We start from the raw sequence: 27,722 nt of genomic DNA, 5'->3' as shown, positions 1-27,722 counted from the left end.
CCGTGAATTTATCGCAATGCATTGCAAACCTTCGTGCAATTAACGTTCAAAGATTTGATCAGAAAACATGACAGTCGTGTTCTTTCTAATAATTACAATGTATTTATGTATTAATATGGATACAAAATAGCGATAATTTGGCGAAAATTCCGATTAAAGCATAACATTATCGACTTAATGGGGGAAAAAAAAACCATAAAATCTTGCTCTCTGATTAATTTTAACGAGCTATATCCTTAGAAAACTCATTTCGCGCTTGATCATCAGGAAATGCGCCAGCAAATTTCGCGAAAAATTCTGTACTTTTGCGTATAGTGGAGAAAGTTTCTGCTTAATCTTAGTCATCGGAAAAGTGATCGTACACGCCCGCTGTGATTTTTCGCGTTGCATGATCGGTCGAGGGTGAACCAGCATAATGAAGAAACTCTCATCTACGACTAACCGTAACTCGCAATGTCACGTTCGTATACCAACCATGAGGATGACTCATAACGCATAACGTATTTGCATAATAAAAAGCAGTATGCAAATGAGCAATATGTACATATGAATTGTTACTCTCCATCCATCAGACATAAGAGGATTCAAATAAAGAATTATAAATCGGGTGAGCCGGAATGTAATAAATTATTTTGATCGCGAACATTATTATTTAATAATTGTTGAAATATATATATATCACTCTTTGTCGATACTGAATACATTGTATACTCAATCGCAAGCATGTAATATTAAGTATAAATAATATTAATTACTAAAGATTTTTCTAACATTGTACATTTAGAGATCAATATTTTCCGGCACACCCTTTTGAGTCGACAAAACCAATTAAAATTAAATCACGGGCACGCGGTATTCTCCAATTACCTCTCACGTTCTTTTCGTTGCTCACGCGTTATCACGCGACCCTTCGATCAAGGGTGGCAGGTGCTTCTTACACGGCTTGCGGGGATAGCAGAGACGATACGATGTACTTAGGTGTCGCGTGCAGGGTGGTCGCGCATCGACTGAGAGCTTCCCTCTTTCGGAGGGACCGAATCCGCAAGAAACGACAACGGCGACGCCGCGACGCAACCCCTTAGCGGCCAGCCAACCATCCGGCCAGCCGCCCCTAGTTGCCGCCGTCGCCACCCCCGAATGCATCCCCACCGCATCGGCGATTATCGAGAGAGGGGATACGTGTATCGCCACGCGGCCGACAAACTGGTGGGGGTGTCTGCTGGTGGAATTACTTCGCTCGGCAAAAAACATCCTCCCTCTCTTTCTCTCTCTCTCTCTCTTGCTCTATCTATCTCTCCTTATTCGGAGGGATGGAAAATTGCGGAGTGGAAGGTGGAGGGATGTCCGGGGCCGATGTACCGAAAACATGAAGGTCGCGACGGCGGAACAAATAAATCAAAATTCGTGGCTGAGCGGGTTGGTAGAGATTTTTCGGCGAGGATGGCGAGAACATGACATTGGTTATGTACAAGCTAGAATGAAGGTGCGACATGACGGAATTATCTGATATAATATTTGAGACAGTAAAACCGTATAGTGCACAGTCTTTATTTTTCGCAGTTTACAATGATCCACAGTAATAGTAATATAATTGCAAATTAAATACAAGATTATTGCAATCATAAACCATTTTTATAATATTTATAATTTTAATCTTCATAATTTAAATAAACCTGTTATTTTAAGAAAGTTTCAGATATTGCAAATTTTTTCTATACTTTCTATTATTTTAAAGCTTTTGACGTTGTCATTTCCAATTCTGGCAGTTCTCGAGAAAATACGCCGGTTATAATTTAAAATCTAATTATTGTAAAACGCAACCTACAGAATAATCTTCAAGGCTAAGAGATGACTTTCACGTCGATTGAATTTTACGAGGGATGATTGATGAGGGCAAAACAACAAGAAGATTGAGATGGTAGAGAGAGAATAAATTAAAATTTATCACACACGCAAATTTGAAAAACAGCTGTAATCAACAACTGTAATCAGTTGTCGTTGAAGCCGGAATTATTAAACTACTAAACCATATCAAAACAAAAATAGGAAGAATATTGCTTTTATAAACATAACATAGAAGCATAAAAATAAAAATGGAAATATTATATATAGTGTATATGCAAATAAAAGAAGTTTATACCGTGCAAATTTTACGGAGAAAGTGTAAAAAATTATGTACAAATATATAAATAAAAATATTATCACAGTATTAAAAACGCCAAATTTAATATCTGGATAATGTTTGAAGCGGCTATTGGTTACTTAAATTTTTTAAAACTGACGACACTTCGTATTCTTTAATGCGATATTACTTGCTAAAAAAGGACCGAGAACATAAACTCGCAAACAAGAAGTTTCTTTCCGTCTAGAAAAGTTCATAACAGCACCATAGAGACGGAAGAAAGTGGCAAAAGGTAAAAAACTAAAGCTAATATGTCAACGAGCAAATGTTACGAGTGTGACCGTAAGAAAATTAAATTTTGGATAAATAATATAGAAAAATAGCGCGTCACGGTGAATTAAGTTAATAAAACACTTCGACCAATTTAACGTAAAACAAAATTCGTGGGAGGAATTACATATACAAGAAGTCAAGATTTATGTAAAAAAATTTTTGAAATTGTTTGCAATATTGTACGTATAAACATTACTATTATTATTATTATTAAAAAAAAAAATATTATCAAACATCATCAAATTTAATAAAACATGATGTACTGTGTGTAATCGAGCAATGTTCTCTTGGAGGGGTGGACTTCAAGTATTCCGAGAAATAAGATTGATATTATATCAGATGCAACTTTTAGATAACTTCGTTAAAAATGCGATAACTATGAAATTTGTTCGCGAGAGCCACGAGGCCGAGCGCCGCAGCGTCGCGAAGCCATCGTTTTTGCGCGCTGTCGGGAGCGACGCGGAAGATAAATTAGAAGCCGTCGAGCGATAGGCGGTGCAAGTAAGGAGAACGAAATCCGTATCAGTCGTCAGAGCTTGACAATTTCCTCAGGGTGGGCGTCAAAACGACACCGTGAGGATTCTTGGGTGGCTGCACGACGCGGTGGAAAATGCGAGGGATTGATGATATCGGGGTGTATCCAACCCGTTGGCACGAAATAAGTTCGGGAGATAAAAGCTCAGCTGGAATTTATCTGGTCTCCGCATCATTCATGGACTTCAATAATATAACGTCTCGATAATAATTCGGATAGAAAGTATCCGAACAGTGAAATATAAACATTACAAAACGGTCATAATACATTGAATTAAATATCAAATTTCCCGCGTTATATTCAATTTATGTTTTTCTCTTATTTCATTCGTTTGTAAAATCAATTTATGGTGTAAATGTATAAAATAAATTTCGTAAAATATAAAGAGAATAAAAGACTTGCTAGAAGAGAGCCCTGCATATCACTGATTTGCATAAGGCAAAGTACTCGCGGATTACAATCTCGGAGGACACGCTCCGCATCTTAGACGGTTCTCTTCCCACGAGACGACTTCTCGCGAATAAGAGATAACCGTCGTTTCGAAAAATGGCAATCCGCTGTTGCAGATTGCGATGTAGCGCACGAAAAAAATTGGCGTAACCTATCGCTTTTATTCGGCGTGAGATCAAGACCGAGAATGCGGAAAAAACATACCGGAATAAAGTTCTGTGGGGCGACGATCGAAGACCAACCTCGCTCCGTGAATCAAGTATGAAAAACCGGTTCTTGAGTGCAGCGGAGGATCTTACGGTGCATTGAAGACAGCCAAGGAAGTTGAACGGGTAGATCGACAGACGGGAGATCGATCGTGTCAAGGAGGTACAAGTACGATGAGTCGTCGTGCCGTTGTGCACCGTCTAATTTCACGCAATTCTGCACCCGGTGCGTAAACACCGGTTAAATTCGAACAAGTACTTATTTTCCTCGCCGAATTTATCGTTAAACGTTTACGACAGTGAGAGTCCGCATTCCATTTATGTCCGTAAACTATGGATATTAATTTGATCAAATGTACGAGAAAATTTTCAAACTTCTTTACTATTTCTTCAGGTTTTAAGACACAGTAGATTCTCCTTTTGTTATATCTTTCATGTATATGCAACGAAGGCTTGATGACCCGCAAGTTAAAAACTGCTTTTCACTGTGGTCAATTTTTTACGTTTTATATGAGCCGAGAGTGTTCAAACTAAGTTTCGCATTCGCGAATTATGTGAAAACTTTCTTGGAAGCCCATGGTGACTACGAAATTACGTGGTAGTATCGTCATTGGATGGAAGTTTTATATTCAAAATCCCTAACGTAACGCTGAATCTAATACAAAGCTTTAAATATGACAATTTCTCTCTGAATATGAATCACAGAATAATGATAGAGTTTGACGATGAGTCGCAGGCAAATTCGTCAAGTTGAAATTACCTTAGTAATTTACAAAATACAATTCTATTTCGTCATATCGTGATTTACGTACGAGTTAATAATTATCGCAAGAGAACTGTGTTAAAAAATAATGTAAATGTATATACTTAACTCTATTGGTGCTAGCAAATTTTTTAATACATTTCAAGGATAATTATTTACTCACTCTTGTATATAAATTACATATTGCTATATAAATTCCTCGCGTATTTTACACAATTATTGTATGCAATTTACGTATAATATAAAAGTTAGAATAAAGCAAGTAAATACGTTATCTCGAATATACGGCGAGCTGATCGGTTATCGATAGCAGTGTACCGAATTTTCGTGTTGATTGTTCGGCTCGATTACTCATCGAAATCGCGAGGGTATTAGCTCGAGCGGATAATGCGAAGGCTAAAGCTCTGCGCAAGCACGCTGCCTGGACCACAATCGAGATGCGGCCTGTGGATATTCGAGCATCGTCCGGATATCGGCCGCTCCCTCACAGCCGAGACAAGGGATTGACGTTAAGTATGTTAAATTAATTAACGTTAATTAATGCTTCCCCGAGGACTGTAGAAACGACGAGCGAACGTGGAATACAGTGCAGGGATTACCGTGTCCCTCAGCAAGAGCCCATTAAAAACTACCGGAGCTATTTATTGCGTTGCCCATGCGAACGCACGCGGTCGCGCATAATTGCCCCGTTGTTAGAAGAGAAAAAAAGAAAACTAATTTTGTCTCCCCTAGCTAGCTAGGGGGAGAACGCGCGAGGGAGAACATAATCGTCTTGTGCCGAAAGTTAACTTTTTACCGTAATGGAAATGCCGAGCTTCCATACACGACGGCTGATCCATCAAAGATAAATGCGCCTGCGCGTGAAACTTTGATGAATCGGCCATACAAATGTATAATTTCAAGAATTTAATAGGTACTCCTTAACTCGATTGCTCCGATCAAAATTCACGGATCATAGAATTATACTTACTACTATACGACGAATATGCTATATTTTTATACAATCGAGATCTTCATTTATTATGACTTATTAGCAATTTAACTTATATCATTAATACCGATGTGTTTCAACTGACGATCAAATGCTTTCAAAAGTCATTACAACTTATCGTTTGTAAATTGAAATTTGAAATCTTATTTTTCTATAAATAGAGAGGAGATACCTACCCAAGGATCGGGCGCGCTTAAGTACTTAAGCACTTCCATTTGACAATGAGAGAAAAAAATCCCCCTCGAAAAGTTCTGGCCGAGATAAAGATTAAAGGTTCCATTTTCATTTTCCACAACGGCAATGATTCGAAATATCTTAAATCGACTTTCGAAACTTGACCTTCTTGAGTAAACTCAATCTGCGGACGAGACTCCTCGCAACTAACATCCCCGTTATCAACTTCCCGCGTATGTACCGGGATATCTAGTGTCGCCACAAAGACTAGACGCGTTTCCTCGTCTATGCTTGCACCATTGTGAGTCAGAGGAGACGAATAAAGCAACCGACATTTCAGGGTTGCGGAAAGTTCGATGAAACGGCGCAAGTTTGTAAGATTGCCTATTTACAGATTACCTATTCGCGTTGAAAACGATATTGCACGTTATGTATTACTATTTATTGATATCATAACGTACCTAATATCACTTGAAGCACAAAGAAAAATACACAAGATCCGATAAACATTCTATCGTGAAACAAAAGATGTTAAATTAAAGTTTGATAATTGGAAAAATGATAAAAATAAACATGCTGAATTTGTTTTTAATGCTATGGGAAGGAGAAAGTTTTTCTATGATGTATATGTGAAATATTATTACATACGTATTAAATTACTTCTAACAGTTAAAACTTGCTATTAATCAACCTGTCGATTTCAGTTAAGTGCTATAATGTACATGCACATAAGAAACTAAAAGATAAAACCAGCTGTGCAGGACAAATCAATATATATTATCCGAGTTGTGAAAATCAATAACAGATGACAAATCGATACGTGGATAAGAACCTATTACTGAGCGCACTGACCTCTACGCGGTACTATTAGCTAAATTCAATCGGTCAATCGTTATAGTTATAGAATTAATTATTGTGACATGTGTTCATAGAATTTTCGATTTTAATTAATCTCTAAAATATTTAAGTACTGTACGACAGGTCCGAGATACTTTTTATACCCATATCCCGAAAGCCTACATGCCATCTTTCCAATCCTTTTTAACGGTAACTCCCGATGCCGAGAACGTCCCGATCCTAAATTATTGTGTTCGCGTGTCCGCTCCTTGGCGTGCCGGGATTATCGGGATTCCGTGCCCGGCCTTCCGAAAGATGAATAATCGCTGCGAAGCTACGATTCCCGTGGGACGAATAGCAATTCGTGCAGCGGACGTTGAGCATTCGCCGTTACGTACATAAGAGAGCACCCGTTAGATCAACTGGCCGCCGCAATAAACGAGATCTCGACATAGATGAGGATTTGCATCGCGAATGAGAATAACGTAGGCAATTTAACTATCCTACGCTTGGTCTCTCGTCACGGAAATCAGAAAAATTAAGGGAAAAATATGTTAATTATGTAGAAAAAGGAAAATCAAGTGAGATCTGGCCGCGAGTAAGTCGGACGGTCATTAAGCGACTGTTTGTCTCGTTTTACGTACTGATTCAGTTTCGAGCTGCATAACATTGCGAGTGAACTTGTGATCAACATTAGAGACTCTATGGAAAAACGATATAAATCTCAGTCAGCGTGATAAAGTCCTCAACATATATTTCTCTCGAAATAACTCATGAAATAAATAGGAATATATTTTGATTAATGCTATATACTACACACATGAGCGTATCTATAATATTACACACGATACATTATCTGTCATTTTCTTTCGAAGGAGAGTCACCGACTGGCTGCGGACTGGCACAGAAGAAGGAAGAGAGTGAAGCCATGACAAAACAAAACAAACGATTATAAAACTTTGGCGGGGAAAAACTCCCCAACAGCGCGCGCTCCAATCCACGCGGCCAGCTCACCCTTATTACGTATAAAACTCCGTTATAAAAATCTTGCATCCTTTGTTTCGCAAAAATAAAGGACCGCGGTAAGCATAGAAACGACACGCGCAAAACGCTCGCCTTTATTTATAAATCTCGCGTACGTACATACATATCAAAGAAATACGCTCCTTTTCGCGATCGCTCGAACGGACCAACGGGAAATCGGGAAAACTCCTTGGCACTCGAAACACGTTTACCTCGTAACGACTACGCGGCACGCCGGGCGCGAGAAAAATACGAACAAACGGCGGTAAGGCGTCGTGTTTATACATCGACGCGGCATAAATTATCGCCTGGCGACACGTCGCGTGACCTATAACGACCACTCTTATTACGTTCGTTTTAAATTTATCGGGAGAACGAACAATGCCCACTTGACCCTTGATGTGTTTGGAGAAACGAGCTACCCTTGCGCTACCAGTTATCACGATCGCGCTTAATAATATGTAATCATCTCTTAAATCGTTTCATGCGTGTGTTCGGAATAATGCTCATTAGTAGCGAGAAACGCGTTTAGTATCGAAGGGATACTTTTTTTGCATATACCTAGTCAAATATAACTCAAATGCAACATTCTTCGTGTTCACAAATTTAAAGAAAACCCATTATTCATACGGTCAAAGTTTTCGCTCTTCAAAAATTTCTAAAAACGATGTTAATAGTAGAACAGTCTAAAATCTAAGAGATACAATCTACATGATTTCATTTAGCGGAACGGCCGAGCTCGTTACGCTTTCCCAGGCTAATTCCCGGCTTCATCCAGGAGCGTAATCCCGTGGAATCAAGTTTTGTCCCTCTCATTGGTCCATGTTGCGGTTAGTATTGCCGGCCGACCCTCTCTGAACTTCATGGTCTCGAGAGCTGGCCGCTGGGAATCGTCGCGACCTCTCTAATCCACGAAATCTCCGTGAAACCGATCGCATTTCTCGTACGAATGATCAAAAACATATTTCTATTTATTCTTACACGCCGTAGAATCGCTCACAGCGCGCTTTTGATCGTCGATTGACCTTCGAGTAACTTTGCCAAGCAGTACCTTATCGCTCCGTTCGCGTATTCATTTTAAACGCATATTAACGAGCCGTGTCGCGATATGGTTTTCGGTATTAGAGATAAACACCAAAGTAATGCGATGACTCATTCTGGAGAAGCCGTTATCGCACTTTTCAGGTAAAATCGCAAATCGCAACTCAAAGGAATTCATGTCGGAAAACCTTCTTTATGACGCAATTTCGCTCTGTCTTATAGCGTCTCTACGCTACATATTTAAAATCTCTTCCAAGTTTTCCGTGGAATTGTGTAAAGCAAAATAAGCGGCTTTTAGGCTTAGTATATTCAAGAAACTAATTTCCTCTCCTGGCTTCTGATATCAAAAGTTTCTACGTTCACGAGCGTCTCATGCAAAATGAGAAGTATCGTTCGAGCATAAAATTTATGAAAATAGAAGCTCAGAAGGAAAATGTTTCGGAATCGCTGGATTACGTCACGACGTAGGATGTTACACGTAAAGAAATCAGAAAGAATAAGAAAATTTCAGCGATGTAGCATCTCGTACAATTTACATTCTACATTTTGCTGAATATGTCTTTGACACTTTAATACATTTCACATACGCATATTTTATATTTACAATTTAATAAATTAATTAGGAATAACTTTCGCAATCTGGAATGCTGGCGAATCAATGGCGGTAAAAGAGGACAATGCGATATTTGACTCGTGGCATACGCAGGAATTCCGAATTAAATGCTAAGTCGGCGGCGGATCGTATCGCGCCATAAATCAGCATAATCTCACTTGAAAATATATCGTAAAGGTACCGTAGAAATAATTAAATGCAGAGCGAATCAGCCGGCGCCTAAGTCGCAAGACAATTTCGCGGTACCGTGCACGCGTACTTCTTTCGTGCTTAGTAAGGCTCGTCTGCGAAAAAGCTTACTCGCGCTGGAAACGAGAGAATAACGACGGTAATAACGGTTGCTTTCGTTTGTCCTGTCGTTTTTTCGCGACGCACTGCCCAAATTCGTCCATGAATTTTAATCGGTTGGCTGAACGAGCGTAGCCGCTATATACAACAAACAGGGTACCTAAATATTGCGTCGTTACATTTCCAACATGCGCACGCGGCGACGGTTAAAATATTAATTGCCCGTGGGACGCATCCGAAAACGCGAGAAAATAAAAACTAACCCCTGTTACCCGTATGAAGATTAACGAGTTGAACACGTGAAATAGGAGACGACTCTTGCTACAGTAATTGAAACCGTGATTAACTGATTAAGTACCGGTGAAATAAAGTGGTTACTGATGCTTAAATAAAAAAGGTTCACACCGAAATCGATAGCGATGACGAGTCGAAAAATCCAAAGAACAAATTCGTAATTAAAGTTCGAATATTCGCATTGCACAATTAAAGTGATTAAATTCTTATTTATAGAAAATTGTTCTTTTTTCAAAAAAATTCTAAATTCTTTAATTTGGATAACAATAACGGCTTTTACGGTTTAAAACGGGTGTGTTCGTTAATTACATTTGTCGAGCTTGGCTAGTAACGTGGGCAAACGTACGCGAGAATACGAGCGTGTAACAGAACACGGAGAGATAGCAGCATTATATCGCTCTGCGTTTATAAATGCCGCTATTAATACAGATGATAACACGAAGCGCGGTAATGCCAAACAATTAAAATCCTACGTGTTTTTAGAGAAACTTTACGCAATCGTGTTAGATAAGTTAAATGAATTATATTTGTGTTCTTAGCTTCAATATTTTTCTAGTTCATCTTCTATGATTTCGTTGTCGACGAGTGGCCGTCGCGGCGGGGAGTTTCTCGATTTTGTCTTGCTTTCCGCAGATGAGATTCTCATCTCGGACAAGCGCGTCACTGCAACGAGAGGGGATCTCTTTTTGTCTCGCGAATACAAAGCCGCGGCACGTGGTGTTGTTGGCGGCGAAACAGGTACGGATATTATCGTGTGACGCGCGAAATAGCGTAACGATATCGCGCTTTATTATCGTTGTCACTCGCAGGTATATATCGTCCGTGTGATTCACGCTCGTGTCCCGCCAACCGAGTACGACGAAGAGCCGTCCCATATGTCACGAGCTTAATATACTTATATCATGCTTTCATGCTAAGCGACGGTGTTCGTGAAGCCCGTTTCACAAGACACAAGGCGAAGGCGCATGTCGTCGCACCGCCGCCGCTGCCGCTCTCCTTTGTTAACAACCGAGAATTACGAAACTACGAGTTACACCGACATTAACAGAGCCGGTTTTTTTTTTCTAGATCAGCGATGCACAACCCGTCGCCGCGGGCCCCTACGTCATTCTTTCATAACAACATAGCCCGGCGTATTTGTTCACGTTCCGTACATTTGTAACTTCCATTATCTTTATGTTACTATATCTTGCGACGAGAGACGAGAGACCTCCTTTTAAACCTTGGAAGTCGCGAGACTTTACGCGGAAACACATTCGTAAAAAAAGTGTTATTCAAGTTTATTTCTCATATAAATTATGTGTAAAGAGATCATGCATCTCTTTCTCTTTCTCTCCTCTCTCTGTCTTTCTTTCTTTCTGCTATTGTATGCTATAAAGTTGGTTATCGGAGCTAAGTCTCCAACCCGACGATTCTACGCGAGCCGACTAGGATCTTGCTAAGACTTTATAATGCAATATAATAGGCCAGCGCGCGCGCGGCGACGTGGTTACAGCAAGGTTGAGTTAAAATGCTCCTTCCATCGCGGTATCTTTATTTGTGACGATGAAAATGCATAATCTTTCGTTAGCTTACGAGTGGTTTCAAGAATATACTACGGGGCCGTGCACTCACGTCTCCCAGCCACGTCGTTCTAAAGTCGTCCCGCGTAAAAGCGTCCACACATCATGGCGGGGATCGATAGACCACGAGGACTTTTATCGCCGAGATAAATTGCGTTTGCATAAGGAAGGGAGTTTACGTGGCGTTACGTGGCGCTGGTAAATGCTGCGCGAGACACACGGGAAGCCAGAGCGTGCGATGAAAACGATCTACTGATGCCGAAGAACTAAATTTAGCATCCTGCGAAGAGGTGTGATCGGTAAGAAAAGATGTAATCTGGACAAACGGGTTACCATAAGCGGCAAAATAATGTGGAGAGAGCTATTGCACAATGATTATATAATAAATTACATTTGAAATTACTTCAGAATTATTTGATTATCTCATTAAGATTACGCGAACCCTTTCTCGAGCAACGATTATGCAAGCTGTTGACCTTCGCGAAACCTATTTGTCTTCGTTAACGGGCGCCATATGCATGACAGTAAGACGTAAGACGGTAATGCTCAATCAAATTTAATGCTCGCTGCATCTGCGATCCAGCTTGTCTTTGAGTTCCTTGGCGTGTCGAGACTCGCTTGCCGAAACTGATTGGAGGTCTCCCTAATTAAAGGCACTAGTTTCTAATACCGTTCCTTTATGTTACTGTTATCGTCAAAGTCGCCGTAGAACAGAAGCGGCTATCGATTACTGGCATGGGAGAGATCATTATCTTTTAATTAAATTCGTTAAATGTTGGAAATCGATATCAATCACATAGACACACATTTATTACTGACAGATTTCAGTTGGCTCGATGGAATATGTGTAATAATCCGAAATCTCATGACGTCGAAATGAGAATGGGAAAAACTGAGACGGTCTGGAGCTCAATTTCGGTGCGATCGAGCCAGCCTGTATAAAAGGGTAAATATCCTTGAGTGGGGAAGGTACGTCTACTTCGGTTGTTACCCTGGCCATCGACCGTCTACGAACCGCCGCGTCCTGGGGCAAAGACCTTCGCTCGATACATATTCCGTCCGACCGTCTCGATCGTCTTCTCGTAACGCGATAAAAATGTTACATCGCAGACGTCTGTTAGATTTGAAGATCAATTTGATGTTCCGCGATACAACCTGTGACGAACGATACTACCTGCGTGCAACAATACTAAATGCATCGCAAATCAGTTGTGTTTATAATAGAGGAAGGAACACGCTTTAAATTAATTAGTTGTCAGCGAAATTTCTTTTGATCAATCATGCAGCTCGTCATACATATTTTATCGTGAAAAGAGAATGACGCGAATGGAGCAACGCCGTCAATTGAAGGTAGAGCAAAAGCGGGATGCTCCGCGTACTCTAATGTTACCATATTTATTCTAACCACCTGTTCCTTCTCAATCTCTATTCTATGAAAGATGAAAACGTCCTCTTCGACATTTCTTTTTCTCACGGCAGCATCTCGCCAGCTAGTTGACCGGAAATCACGGATTTTCATAATGTGCAAAAACGTACGTTCCATATTCATGGAAATGGCATATTTCCATGCGACTCATCTTATTTTGAAATTCCCGTACAATCACCCCTTTAAAACTACAAACGAAACTAACGGCCATACAAAGACGTACAAACGATTCCGAAACAGCACCCGTTTGCGGATTTAAAATATCTCTAAGAACGGCGGAGATAACTCTTACCGTAAAATCTAATTTTTATTGCATATTTCCATGCGACTCATCTTATTTTGAAATTCCCGTACAATCACCCCTTTAAAACTACAAACGAATCTAGCGGCCATACAAAGACGTACAAACGATTCCGAAACAGCACCCGTTTGCGGATTTAAAATATCTCTAAGAACGGCGGAGATAACTCTTACCGTAAAATCTGATTTTTATTGCATATTTCCATGCGACTCATCTTATTTTGAAATTCCCGTACAATCACCCCTTTAAAACTACAAACGAAACTAGCGGCCATACAAAGACGTACAAACGATTCCGAAACAGCACCCGTTTGCGGATTTAAAATATCTCTAAGAACGGCGGAGATAACTCTTACCGTAAAATCTGATTTTTATTGCATATTTCCATGCGACTCATCTTATTTTGAAATTCCCGTACAATCACCCCTTTAAAACTACAAACGAAACTAGCGGCCATACAAAGACGTACAAACGATTCCGAAACAGCACCCGTTTGCGGATTTAAAATATCTCTAAGAACGGCGGAGATAACTCTTACCGTAAAATCTAATTTTTATTGCATATTTCCATGCGACTCATCTTATTTTGAAATTCCCGTACAATCACCCCTTTAAAACTACAAACGAATCTAGCGGCCATACAAAGACGTACAAACGATTCCGAAACAGCACCCGTTTGCGGATTTAAAATATCTCTAAGAACGGCGGAGATAACTCTTACCGTAAAATCTGATTTTTATTGCATATTTCCATGCGACTCATCTTATTTTGAAATTCCCGTACAATCACCCCTTTAAAACTACAAACGAAACTAGCGGCCATACAAAGACGTACAAACGATTCCGAAACAGCACCCGTTTGCGGATTTAAAATATCTCTAAGAACGGCGGAGATAACTCTTACCGTAAAATCTGATTTTTATTGCATATTTCCATGCGACTCATCTTATTTTGAAATTCCCGTACAATCACCCCTTTAAAACTACAAACGAAACTAGCGGCCATACAAAGACGTACAAACGATTCCGAAACAGCACCCGTTTGCGGATTTAAAATATCTGTAAGAACGGCGGAGATAACTCTTACCGTAAAATCTGATTTTTATTGCATATTTCCATGCGACTCATCTTATTTAGAAATTCCCGTACAATCACCCCTTTAAAACTACAAACGAAACTAGCGGCCATACAAACACGTACAAACAATTCCGAAACAGCACCCGTTTGCGGATTTAAAATATCTCTAAGAACGGCGGAGATAACTCTTATCGTAAAATCTGATTTTTATTGCATATTTCCATGCGACTCATCTTATTTTGAAATTCCCGTACAATCACCCCTTTAAAACTACAAACGAAACTAGCGGCCATACAAAGATGTACAAACGATTCCGAAACAGCACCCGTTTGCGGATTTAAAATATCTCTAAGAACGGCGGAGATAACTCTTACCGTAAAATCTGATTTTTATTGCATATTTCCATGCGACTCATCTTATTTTGAAATTCCCGTACAATCACCCCTTTAAAACTACAAACGAAACTAGCGGCCATACAAAGACGTACAAACGATTCCGAAACAGCACCCGTTTGCGGATTTAAAATATCTGTAAGAACGGCGGAGATAACTCTTACCGTAAAATCTGATTTTTATTGCATATTTCCATGCGACTCATCTTATTTAGAAATTCCCGTACAATCACCCCTTTAAAACTACAAACGAAACTAGCGGCCATACAAACACGTACAAACAATTCCGAAACAGCACCCGTTTGCGGATTTAAAATATCTCTAAGAACGGCGGAGATAACTCTTACCGTAAAATCTGATTTTTATTGCATATTTCCATGCGACTCATCTTATTTTGAAATTCCCGTACAATCACCCCTTTAAAACTACAAAGGAAACTAGCGGCCATACAAAAACGTACAAACGATTCCGAAACAGCACCCGTTTGCGGATTTAAAATATCTCTAAGAACGGCGAAGATAACTCTTACCGTAAAATCTGATTTTTATTGCATATTTCCATGCGACTCATCTTATTTTGAAATTCCCGTACAATCACCACTTTAAAACTACAAACGAAACTAGCGGCCATACAAAGACGTACAAACGATTCCGAAACAGCACCCGTTTGCGGATTTAAAATATCTCTAAGAACGGCGAAGATAACTCTTACCGTAAAATCTGATTTTTATTGCATATTTCCATGCGACTCATCTTATTTTGAAATTCCCGTACAATCACCACTTTAAAACTACAAACGAAACTAGCGGCCATACAAAGACGTACGAACGATTCCGAAACAGCACCCGTTTGCGGATTTAAAATATCTCTAAGAAGAAATTAAAGAAATACAAAAAATTGCCATTTACTCCGATTACATTTTTACGATTACCGTGATTTTTAGTTCTCAAATTCTCGTGCAGACAAAATAATCAATACAGATTAGATTAAAAATTAAAATATTTTTCATACTTCTATTATAATAATTCTATTTAAAGCATAGGAATCAATGTGCAACGGCCTATTTGTTATTAATTTGTTCTAGCTAGTTGTAAATAATTGAATACAACTCTAAGATAATTATCTCTGATAGTTTATTACGTGTCGTGTGATCACGCAGTGGCGATTGTTTTCCGAACGATTTAATTAATGAAGTCAACATGCCGTAATAAATAACGTTAGATGTGATAAATTATTCCGAGACACTGTTGGCGCTGAAAAAGAGGATTGTTACGGTGGAATTTGTCTCTCTATGAAAAGATACTGCGAGAGAGAATGAGTACCGTTGCTTCCACGCCCCGGCGACTACTCTTTCGTAGCCAACGCGCAACGTGACGACGCTGTTTTACAGCTTCATCGGCGCTGTGTTAAAAAACAAATCTATCGCATTTGCCTGAGCCATCTGCTGCGCCGGACATTCTTGTGCCGTTCACAGATAAACACAACTGCATTATTAATATGCAATAAAATTGGTTTTAATTGAATATAATTACGCAATAAAATACGTGTAATGTGTCTCATACGCAAATATGACATGCACAAAGTCGCTATGTGGTGTATTCATATGTTGTTTTCAAATTGCACGTGACTTGGCGATTTATTGTTATGCGCAGAAGAGTGCGGTCGACTTTATAAAATGATTTAAATAACACGCGCGCGTATAAATGCTTTGTAAAACTATTATTTTCGTATTGTCACTTAATAATATTTCAGAAAACCAACGGTCCGTGAAACTCGCACGGATTTGCCGCTTCCTAAAGTTATTTAACGTAATCGTTCACGTTGTTGCCCAAAAACGGTTCGCGAGCGAACATTTCGCGCGTGCCTCGCAAATTAACGCATTTCTTGATATTCGCCGAGCTTCCTCGGCAGTTGATATTCAAATTCGTTTGCTTATCAAAACGCGACAATGTTCCACAACTTTCGAAATATCCATGAAAGTGGAACGTGTTAGAAAGTAATGCGGAAAGCAGACGAGATAGTTCAAGAATTTTTGACCGGTCGACCGAATTCTACATTTCTGGTGGATTTTTCGGTATTCTTCGAGCGTGCAATGTGGGTGTCAAAATACCCGTTCGAAATGTCAGCGAAAGTAGATCACCGCGACACACGTGCATTTCTTTGCAGAGCGTGGAATGTGATGTCTTCTGGCTTTAAATCAGTCACACGTACGGCTTCCTGTGCACCCGTACGTTCGTTTGCATCGGACAATGTCAATACCGCGTGACTAAATTATTTTAAAAAAGAAAAAGAAAAAAAAGAGTAGTTAAATCGTGAAACATAATGAAAGTGTCCAAAAAATCATGTAAATATTTTTTGCGCACAATCACTGACTGCGCCTGCCATGTGTGTGTCGCAGGATCACACAGGTTTAAATATAAAATGCACGGAGGAAGAGGGTAGAGATATACCGCTATGGCTATGGCGTTACTTTTTAACGGACGCTGCCATTTTCCGTTCGAGCGCGTCATCCGATCGGATGCCCCGAACGTAAAATAATGCAGCAGAAGATTCCAGACGGGATGCTGGACAATCGATTTTCTTTAATTATCTAGCGAGTGTCAATACCGGGCGAAGCGTCGAATTATTCAGTGGCTTTTAGAAAGTAAGGAACTGATAATCTCCGATTCCCGTCACGATCCTCTTTATCGGAAATAATACTAATGGAAAATGATAATACGAGAGACTTTGATGGCTGTGCCGAGAAAGACTACAGCTGTTAAACGTTAAACATGCTCGGGAGTATAAAATATATGGTTTTAGCTACTATGCATATACTAATATAGATGATATATGGAATTAATCGTTAAACGTAGTATAATATTAATGAGAAAAAATTTAATCGTCTTGTTTTCCACCTACAAAATTTTACATAACTTAGGAAATACATAACTCAAGAAATATATAATTCTAAATAGGGAGCTAAATATATTAGCCTAGATAATAATGTCATATTACCATTAAAATGTTAACCGCGTCTGTTGAACGCGCATGCATCTACATGCATTAATTACGTAACACGAACACTATCCCTATTCGAACATTGGTCTGGTTCGATGTAACAAACACGATATGGCTTTATCAGGACGCTCTCAGTAAACGGCACTGTCGTATCTTCATAAGGCACAGTCGCTATAATTCAATTCACGTGGAATTTAACATTCTGGAAGTGGAGCGAAATCGATATCGATCGCGTTTGCTGGTAAAAAATTGGACGCGCAATTTGCCGAGTTTGAGCAGCAGCCATCCGGCTGCATTCATCCTTTCCGCGGGTGCGGCGGCAACGGGTGCAAATCGCGGGGTCGTGAGAAAGGCTGGTAGATAAAGGAAATGAGGTATCCCGTGAGGCGGGCGGGCTGTCCGCGAAGATGCGGGAGGCTGGTTGGTGGAAGGAAGGAAGGAAGGAAGGAAGGGAAAGGGTAGAGGGGAACGGGGAATCTGCTTCTGGCCGAGAGAGATCCGGTCCTCTGGGGATAATGGAATTCCTTTCTCCTCTCGAGGCTCGGTACTGACGAGGGAGGTCCTGGTCTCCCATCGACGATCTCGAAAATAAAACCAGGTCTACGAGCGAACGTTGGATTTCAATCAACGTCGATCCTACCTCCCCGTACTTTTCTCCTTACGAGTGAATCCGCCGCCGCCACCGCCGCCACCGCCATTGCCTCCACTTCTCGTCGCGCGAAACGTGAATTAACGTCTAACTCCTCTCGTGCGAAATTCAATTATGGAATACCTGCACGGGAACACATTTCTTCTTTTTCTTCATGCTTCACCGACGACTTTCAGATATAGCCGTCTGAGCTTGCGCGAAAACGGCGAGATTATGAATTATTACATTTTTGTTAACCGAGGTGCAAATTTATTCTATATATATTATTTCAAGATCTGTCTAACAAGTGACGGCTCATCCTTTTTTAAATATCTCCTGATCGGCGACCCGTGAACAACAGCCACATCTCTTTCCGTCGAATAAATACCGTGAATACCAACCAATGAATACTAATGAATTAATGTAACGGTAGTCAATAATAAAATGAATTTTTGGGATATCTTTCGATCTTGCGGAAAATTCCACTTATTGAACTCAATCTCCAAAAGTTCAATATTATTATCAATGATATTCTCCATAAATAAGATAAATTGTAACAATTATAATAAGTAGATAAATAACAAATTAAAAATGACTGAACAACCTATAGTAATGCATCAACGGATGCAACTCATTTGGTCGTACATTGAGAGGATCGCGTTGCATTTTTCACGAGAGCCGTTACCGTCGACCAATCGACTGCTTTTACTGAAACTAAACGCGTTGTTTTTCGGACTTCGACCTCCGACGCATTCTGCAAATAGAGTTCAGAACTTTCCGCAGTATTAACGAATACTTTCGTGCTGACATGAATTCGCATGGAAACACTTGCCGGTCTAAATGTGCTGTCATGATTTATAGATATCGTCCATAATGCTTTCCTGCAATGAGACAGCTTCAGTAAGATGATGGATTACCATCGCTATATAGATAGTAATGCCAGCAAAAGTGAGATGCTCCGAACTTGCATTATCAATGCATTATTACCTCAGGATAGCCGTCGCATCTTTTTTTATTATAAAAATTGAAATAAAATAAAAACCACGATTAAACTCATTTTAAAAATATAGAATAAATAATATAGTATTTAATAAGAATAGCATATAATGTATCATTATCCTCGGATTGTGATTTTTCAGTGCATTATCCTAAACTTGGCAGGATTCTAACTAATGGATTTAGCAAACATAACGATGTATGAAAATTTTAAGAATAACAAAAAAAATTATAATATCTCGCATTTCCCAAAACGCGCGGTTCAGTTTGTGGTCAATGGCAAAATTGTCAGAGTATTACATGATCCGACGTATTCCAAAAATATTACCCAAAATAACATATTGGAATCTTGGAGAATCGTGATAAACTTTCTTCGCCCTTGATCTCGAGCGTGCAGCGAATCCAAGTTTTGTTTGTTTTACGAACCATAGTTTTTAGCCTAGAAGAATTTCAAGACGGAAAACAGGGAAGTAATGGCAGCACCACGAGTAAGAAACTGAGATCGGGTAAAAGGTTCAAGAGCGTACTCAAGACGAGGTGAGGGGAGAGGGATGGAGATGGAGCGCGATTCAACAGAAGTTTCAAAGAGGAGCGATGACGAAGTGAGAAGGCAAACTTGGGTGCTGAAAGTCGGGGTTCCGAGGGAAATTTTCAAAGGTCACTTTCGGGAAACGCGAGGGAATCGCACATCTCTTTTTTTCACTTTGCCACTGTGCTTAAAATTCTCATTGAACTTTATAAACTCGCCAAATCCATTAGTTGGAATTTTGCCAGGTTTAAAATAATGCGCCGAAAAATCATAGCGGAAAATAGCGACGGTACATCACTTATTATTCCTATCAAATAATGTGAATAAGATCGTATAAAAAATTTTTGAAAAAAATACATAAGATATTTCGCTAGCCTGCCAATTGATTAATGGATTAATCTTTTTATCTTCTTTTTTTTCCGTTTAAATATACGCAGTCATTAGAACGGGCTCATTAAGGCAACGATGTGCTTCATCTTCGTAACGAATCAGGTTTTTTTCCGTGTTAGATGGAGTCCTAGCTTGATTCGAACGCGCGCAACGCATCGCCGCGGAATCGGAATTTCCTTTCACCGTAGATGAAAACCTGTTACACGGGCTTTTTTTCGTAGTCACGCCTTTACGACATTACGCAATCGTCATCGGCAGCGAAAATTTCAGAAAGGTGTTAAAAATCTGTGGGCCATGCACCAGTTAATGCGTGTCGGTTGATACGGAAATCCGTCAAGCATGGAGACTGCATTTGCTTATCGCCGATCGCGTCTGGCCGAACAGGTGAACCAGCTACTTAGGTTACTTTTAAACGTGACCGTTCTGCATTAAACTATCAGCTTTCTGCCATGGATCACCGAGTACCAAGCTTACTATCTCATTACAATCTCTTTTTCGTTCTCACGTAGGTATATGAATTTTTGTAACTGATTTTTGTGGAACGAAACACAAAAATCCTGTCTCACGATATTAAAAAGACTCGAGTTATATATAAACCTGGATCGAAAATCAAAAAGCAGTTCTCGTTAATCTAATCACGTTCTCGACAATTATCTATTACAGAATACGAGGCACCTGCCTACCCCATTTTGCTTATTATTAATTATCTCGACGCTGCCTCCTGCGCGATAAGCACTCGCGAGGAAGTACTAAGAAACCCCCCGAAGCCAGTTGAGCGCATCGACGCATACCGCATATGCATTCCAAGCTTAATTATACGTCGCAAAACACCGCGTCCACTTTTACGGTCGATAATTCGCCCCGTGTTAACGCGTTTCTGTCTCTTACGACGTGCCGGGTCGTTACAGGCATCGCGCGCAGCCCCCCTCTGCCTTATCCGCGCCCTCGGCGTAATCAATCCGACGTACTAACGAAGTTTCATGGCGCGATGCATTGGCTTCGAGATTAACGCCGCAGCCAGCCGCGCGTATCGTACGTTGCAATGCGCATCAGACAGACACCCCTCCCGCGTCTCCTCCTTTGATCCACGTTAAATACGCCAAAGGCGTCTGCGTTAACTGTGCTAGGTAGGTACGCGACCACGTAGGTACGTGTGTAGGTAGGCGTTATCACCTACGTGCACACGCGAGCACGCATAAGCGCGCGGCCACAGGCGCCATATGCTCTCGCAGCAACCGTAGATAAATGCAGGCGCGAACCGCGCGAATGCCAATATTTATGTAAGCACACACGCGCGTGCATCGCACACGCACGATAAATGTTGTTACTCTACGAAGGGGGTCGTTCGTCCGTGACGTTTACGACCGAACGAAACCCCCGCGCGATGCACCGTGATTTCATTCCCGCGCGAGCGCGTTGTGTTCCAAGCCGAAAGTTCTTCCTGGGAGAAATACAATACCCCCGGAGTATTCCCGGTGTCATGATTTTCGTTTAACTATGTCGGCGAGCTTTTCCGATTATTGTCCCGATATTGCTGCAGCGAGTCGAGGGTGCTATTGATTATCGACAAATTTTTGAGAAGCAATACTTTAAGATAATATAATTAGATTGGATAATATAGTTTTAGTTGCTGAACTTAATTAAAAAGCATACATCTGAATCAAGCCTACGTCGCAATGATTAAGTTTCTGTAGAACAAGATTACCCAGAGGGCTTGCTTAATCATAATTTAGATGTCTACGGAGAGAAATTCGCGTTGTACCTACTAAAGAGACTCGCAGACTCGTAATTATTTTGTGTATAACAATATGACAACAATACTGCATCTCCGAAAAGATTCATAACACCTGCATTACGCACCAAAAGTTTTTATGCTATACTTTTTCCGAAGATAAATGAAATAGCTTTTTTTCCGTTTGATCGCAAGTATTGAGTTATTTTGAGTGCGATTAAACGGAATTTAAGAAAATGTATTGCGGTCGGATCCTTTTAAAATCATCTATATTTCTACAACATTATACAAAGATAGCTGCTGTTGAGAGAAAGATTTATTTGGTCCAATGATTGAAATCGATTTGTAAAACCGTCTTTATTCAGCGATTTTGGCGAGCCCTAGATTTGGCTGTCAGTCCCGTCAATTTTTACATCTTGCAACGCATGCTCGTAAAGCGTAAACGTTCTTTTCTTTTTGGTAGCGCGTATATCTTATCGGAAATAAAATGGATCGCGGCCAAGCGCGATGCGCATACAGAGAGTTGCCGAGGAAAAATCATGGCGTTCGTTTCGTCTTCATGACGACGCGGGGGATCTAAATTGTAGGATGTAGCACGTGCATTAACGAAATTACACCGAGTACTACCCGAGAAATTTCTTTATCGGAATATACGGAATAAGAACAATTGTATTTTTATTCGCGTTGCGCGAATAAATAATGCGAACGCGAAATGGAATTGATGAGAAATGAATGCGGGGGAAACATCTCGCCGGTATCTTGGAAAAATATCAACGCGACATCGCGTTACGTACGCGGCGTTGGGATGGCGATGGCAAATTTTAATTTACCAGGAAGCGGAGGCCACACACCTGGAAACGGAGCACAATGGTGCATTGTCCGCGCGCGAGCGTCGGGTTTGATCACGGATGTGCCCGCCTTTGTCAATTTCCATAGTTCGATTCTGAGCTATCTACGGCGTGCTCGCCCACGGTCTGGGTCGTGTATACGTCGATGCATCTGGTAGAACACGTCCCGTCGCATCCGGCCTACATTGCCGTACGTGCGGCGCGCGTCCAAGGAAATGCGAGCCACTAAATAGCCGCGGATCTTACGTAACACGCTAATGCAGTGGCGATCGCTGTCACGCGACTCCCTCCTTGGAGTGATTTACTCGCGACGTGCAATGAAAAAAATTCGCGTTACCGCGTTGATCTTTGAGCTCGACTTTGATAATTATCTTACTTCAAAGCACCTAAACAAACATATGAGATTTGCATCACATGTAACATGTAAGTGCTGGTCTACAACCTTGCTTTAAAAAGTATTTAAGCTCTAAGCCGTAAGAAATTGACCAATCACAGTGGAATATGAGGAAAATACTCGACTGTGATTGGTCAGTTTCTTACGGCTTAGAGCTTAAATACCTTCTAAAGCAAAGTTGTAGACCAGCACTAACACAATATAATGCAATAATATAATATTTGTCTGTTTTATATTATATTACATCTTACGTGGCGACTGAATCCTAATGTTAAACAGGAAATCTCTAAGCGTTCATAACCGTTGGTTGTACCCGGTAAAAGAGAGACAATTAAAGCGATTGAGTGAACTGCGAAATAACTTGTCCGAATGTTGCCTTAATTAAGAGAGTCGCAGGACAACCTGTTTACGCGCTCACGAATTACATTCACACGAATTCAGGCACACAGTGGCCTGAAAAAGAAACTCGAGGACATTGCCGAAGATTCGTCGACCGTCGCCCTGTAATAACGGTACGCGTATACATTCCACATGCACACACGTCTTTTACCATTCGATACGATAAAATCGGAACAATGCGCGGTGATAAGAATTAGTCATGCGTGTTAACCGAAGCTACTTTTCAATACGAGTTGATAAGAATAGAACCGATATTGGCGATTTTTCGTGCACATGTAGCGAGAACGATAGACTTTTCTAACATTCGAAATCTGACTAGAGCACGAAAAATATTTTTCTAAAACTAAGTGGCAAAAAATTAATGCGCCCCCCCCCCTCTCCCTCGAAGAAAGCTTGCGATTTTCGCAACACCTCACAGCAATACGTACAAAATGTTCTACCACATTTGCTGAAATATCGCAGAATGCAAACTTCGGAGAAGTTTCGAGACAACCGTTTCGACAACAACGTCAATAACAAGTCCACACGGAATTCGCGAGAAAAGTTCTCTTAATTCGCTTTCAAGTTTTGCGATTCAGAGTACGCATGTATAGTATCAGATGCTGCAGCTTGCAGCTCTCCCACAGGTTACCCGAAAAGTTTCAAGGGGGACCTAGGGTCTGATTTTCTCGACGAGTTCATTCGAGATAGACATGAATTGTTGCGAAAAACGGAATAGGGAGAACTTAGCGTTAGCAGTAGAATCGCGAAGCCGTAGGATCGCGCGTAAGAGACGTCGAAGGGGTGGAGAATCCCACCCTACGCACTGGTATATAACATCTCGATCGATATCAACGGTAGCTTTGTCTCCGTGGCTCTTTCTTTTAAGAGTCTCGTCGGATAGACGACTCGACTTCCTTTCTCGCCAAGTGCGACAAAGATAAGATACCGACGACGAGCATCTTGAAGAGCGCGTCGATGAATCCGAGATCGAAATCGCCTCGAGATAGTCGTCGATCGAGAACCCGAAATGAATCCGTGTACCTCGATCGAAGCAATCGCAAACAGGCATATCGCTTCGCATCTGACAATGAGGGGGAATTTGGCGCGAAAGGAATTTCAGTCGATCAAACGCTCGATAAAAAAGATATTTACCTAGCATAAAGGAGCGATCGAAACAAAAAAACCTTTGCTTTATTGTAAAGACGGTCATGAGGAAAAAAGAAGTTGGACGAGCCGCGTCATAGGCACGCACACACGTACATTTCATTTGAAAGCATCAAAAGCAACGTGAGAACACAAGTCACGTTCCATGCGATTATCACACTCGGCTCGAAAGTGTTTCGAGCGGTAATCCGTACGTAACGTTATAGCAGGCTATCGGTGAAATTCAATCGCGGGATATTAATTACGCACCGGCGCGAGTTTTTATTTCTTCTTTTTTTGTATACGAGTCGACTCAGCGAAAAACATACGAGTGCGATAAAACGAATTCCAACCGTACGATTGCGACGTGCATGCGTCACCGGCGACGATAACGTTTTCGCCGAAGAGGTGGCGAAAGGTGAAGTATCAGTTGATCCAGATCCCATTGCGAATTCATCTTTGCGCAACCGCGCGAGATTCTCTGGACGCTGTAGTAAAAATAATTAGTTGGCCGCGACATCGGTGGATATAATAAAAAGCGAGTCTACCGAGCGTCGTATATCCTAACCGCTAACGGATGAGAAATTTCCCATGGTCCCACGGAAGGGTTGATATTATCTCCCATTGTGCGGAAACTCGAGTGCGTCCGAAGTAGGAAATAACGCCGACCGAGATTATTAAAACGTCGGATCAATTGTATCAATAAATCGAATGGAGATACGAGGCCGCTGTAATTGAAGACTCGGAGGCTCGAGTGATTAATCGAGCGTCTCATTCCTCCTTTTTTTAACCGACCGCGAGGAGACGTAAACATGTGTAACGCGCGCTATCGCATGAGCGAATATCTGCCGAGATGAGAATGCGAGCTGTCTTATCAAAATCAATAGGGTGACGACGACGACGAAGAGGCTCATCAATGTTTTTGTTGTGACTCGAAAGCGGCGTAGCACGATCCAAAACAGATCGCGAATCCCGCGAGCTACGTATAACGTTGCGACAGTATTGATAGTAAGACGATATAACCAGCGTACCCCCCAACCGCGAGACTACTATGTCAAACTGATAGAATTATTGTAGCTGATAAAGCTTTGTATTTCAATGACATTTATTGCGATTTCTCAAGAACGCGAGACAATTAGGCATTGTCGGAATTTGCCGGCTTTGCTTCAGTTTCGCGTGTATTTTATATAAAACAATTATTTTCGTGGTTAATTATATTGGAACGTGCTGACGACTACGTGACATGTATACGAATCCAACGCTGGATAAGATCCTAAGTAGACGTAGCGGATATCCTTGACGAAATTTATCTCTACGAAGCAACTTGCGCGATTATTGCAACGTCTAATTATTAGATTACATATATGAATTCCATTTATAAAAGATATATCAATGACATATAATTAAGAACGATAATATATATGAATATGCGATAATGCACGATAATATACGATAATTCGAATTAGAACTATCGCGTGAACTTTTAATCCAAATTAACGATCTGTCACAAATAGAGATATCAATTTTATTTTATCAAGTTAGACATCTTTTCTAAGGGGAAGGACAAATTCAATATCTCATTCTGTGGTTCCATTTAAAGCCACACTTTGTCAAATAAAATTCACCAAATTACGTCCGCGTGGAGCCAATTCTTATCGAATGCTAAGCACCTTCGAACTGTCACGAGAGAGAGGGAGAGAGAAAGAATGACGTCGGTTTGCAGGGGAGAGAGAAAGGAGCGAGGGGCGCGGGAGGAGCGAAGCGGGAGTTGATAGCGTACCAGCTGTGCGCAGAACGGGAGGTTAGGTTAGGAATGGCGTTTGGGGGTCGCGGGGTCGCGGGGTCAACCCCGCGGGATCGAACGGAGCCGAAGCGAAGGCGCGATCGCGGTGCAACGGGAAGCGCGTGACGCATGCACGCCACGCAGCACGCAGCACGCAGCACGTAGCACCGCACGGAGAGATGCGCGAGATAGACATCAGGCACTCACCTCGTTGAAGGCCATCTTCTTCGCTATGCTTCCGGACTCGCGGCTGCTTCCGGCGCCTCCTTGCCCCACCGCTCCAATGGAAGAGTATCCTCGTAGGAAGCTGCCGGGCTAGTAGTCCCAGCAGCAGTAGCAGCAGCAGCAGTAACAGCTGATTCCACCGGGCGTCCAGAGGGGATGGTCCTCCAGGGGAGGGCGACAGCGCATCGAGGTCGCCGACGGCACTCGCGACGCGACGTCGACAACGACGACGGGAACGACGGGAACGTGGACGGCGACGTGAACGACGATAACACTCGCGGCGACCGACCCGTCTGACAAACGACCTCCGCGACACACATACGTCACGGGAGAGGAGCGCGCGCGATCACCTTCTTGCGAGGGGAATCCCCACGAGAGCACCCGCACCTCTCGCTCGTTTATATATTTCTCTTCTCTTCTCTCTTTCTTCTCCCGTCTCCCGTCTTCTCTTTTCTCTCTTCTTTTTCAAAGGCTTCTCGTTCACTCGTCGTTCGCGGCGCGCCGCGCTGCCGATCCGCCGACCTGCCAGGGGGATCGCGGCCGATTTGGCATTCCTCAGGTGGGCACCGTTCGCGAGGAGCGCCTTCCTGGAGTAGTGGAGCTGCGACGGAGCACGGTCAAGGCAGGCGCGGGATGGTCTCGCTGCGCGGGCGGGCAAGAGGATCGCAGAGGACGACGACGACGACGGCGACAGGACGGGGACGGGAACACGACACACGACACGAGACGAGACGACACGTTACGGGGAGCACGGGAACGGACACCGACGCGTTCACCCGACGTTACCGCGGCGCGTGGCGACGTTGACGTCAACCGCGGGACGGGATGCGCGCAACCACGACGACCGTCGCTCCGACCGCACGATCGTCCGCGATCGTTTTTCGGCACTGCTCTTTTTATCCTTCTCCCCTTTTTCCTCCTCGCGCGTATTTATATCCACGGCAGAGGTATCCGCAAACAGACGGGCGCCATCTTGCTTTCTGGCAATCGCCAGCGGAACGGACCGGAATGGCGCGACACGGCGGGACGGACGGACGGACGGAGTACAGATACTACACTCTACAGACGCGCGCGGCGCGGCACAGCTGGCCGCTCAGGCCGCTGCGCGCTGGCGGCGTGAACCGCGTGAACGTGAACGGGCCGGGGGCCGGCGGCAGTGCTGCCCAGTGCTGCCACTGCTGCCGCCGCGCGCGGTAAGCCGAGTCCAGCTGAACCGGCGAAACGCTCCGGAATCGGACCGGCCGATCACGC

The 27,722-nt window shown here is 42.0% G+C and overlaps 1 protein-coding gene across 3 annotated transcripts in view; it reads right to left on the bottom strand.

Moving 5' to 3' along the window:
* The window catches only part of Gckiii (Germinal centre kinase III), an 87,985-nt gene extending 60,447 nt beyond the window's left edge, over positions 1-27,538 (bottom strand). Inside the window, exon 1 of one of the 3 annotated variants that reach the window (XM_071782565.1) lies at positions 26,454-27,538. Coding sequence is in view for 1 of the 3 variants with exons in the window: in XM_071782566.1 (XP_071638667.1) it covers positions 26,454-26,468 (15 nt within the window). In the remaining 2 variants the exon portion in view is untranslated. Of the gene's footprint in view, positions 1-867; positions 1,020-26,453 lie in introns of those variants that run through there. The other 2 variants (XM_071782566.1, XM_071782564.1) reach the window with 2 other exon arrangements.
* Between the last annotated feature and the right edge of the window lie 184 nt (positions 27,539-27,722).

The sequence above is a fragment of the Temnothorax longispinosus genome, chromosome 7 (assembly GCF_030848805.1).
Source record: "Temnothorax longispinosus isolate EJ_2023e chromosome 7, Tlon_JGU_v1, whole genome shotgun sequence".
Lineage (NCBI taxonomy): Eukaryota > Metazoa > Arthropoda > Insecta > Hymenoptera > Formicidae > Temnothorax > Temnothorax longispinosus.
This window is presented reverse-complemented; position numbering and strand designations above follow the sequence as displayed.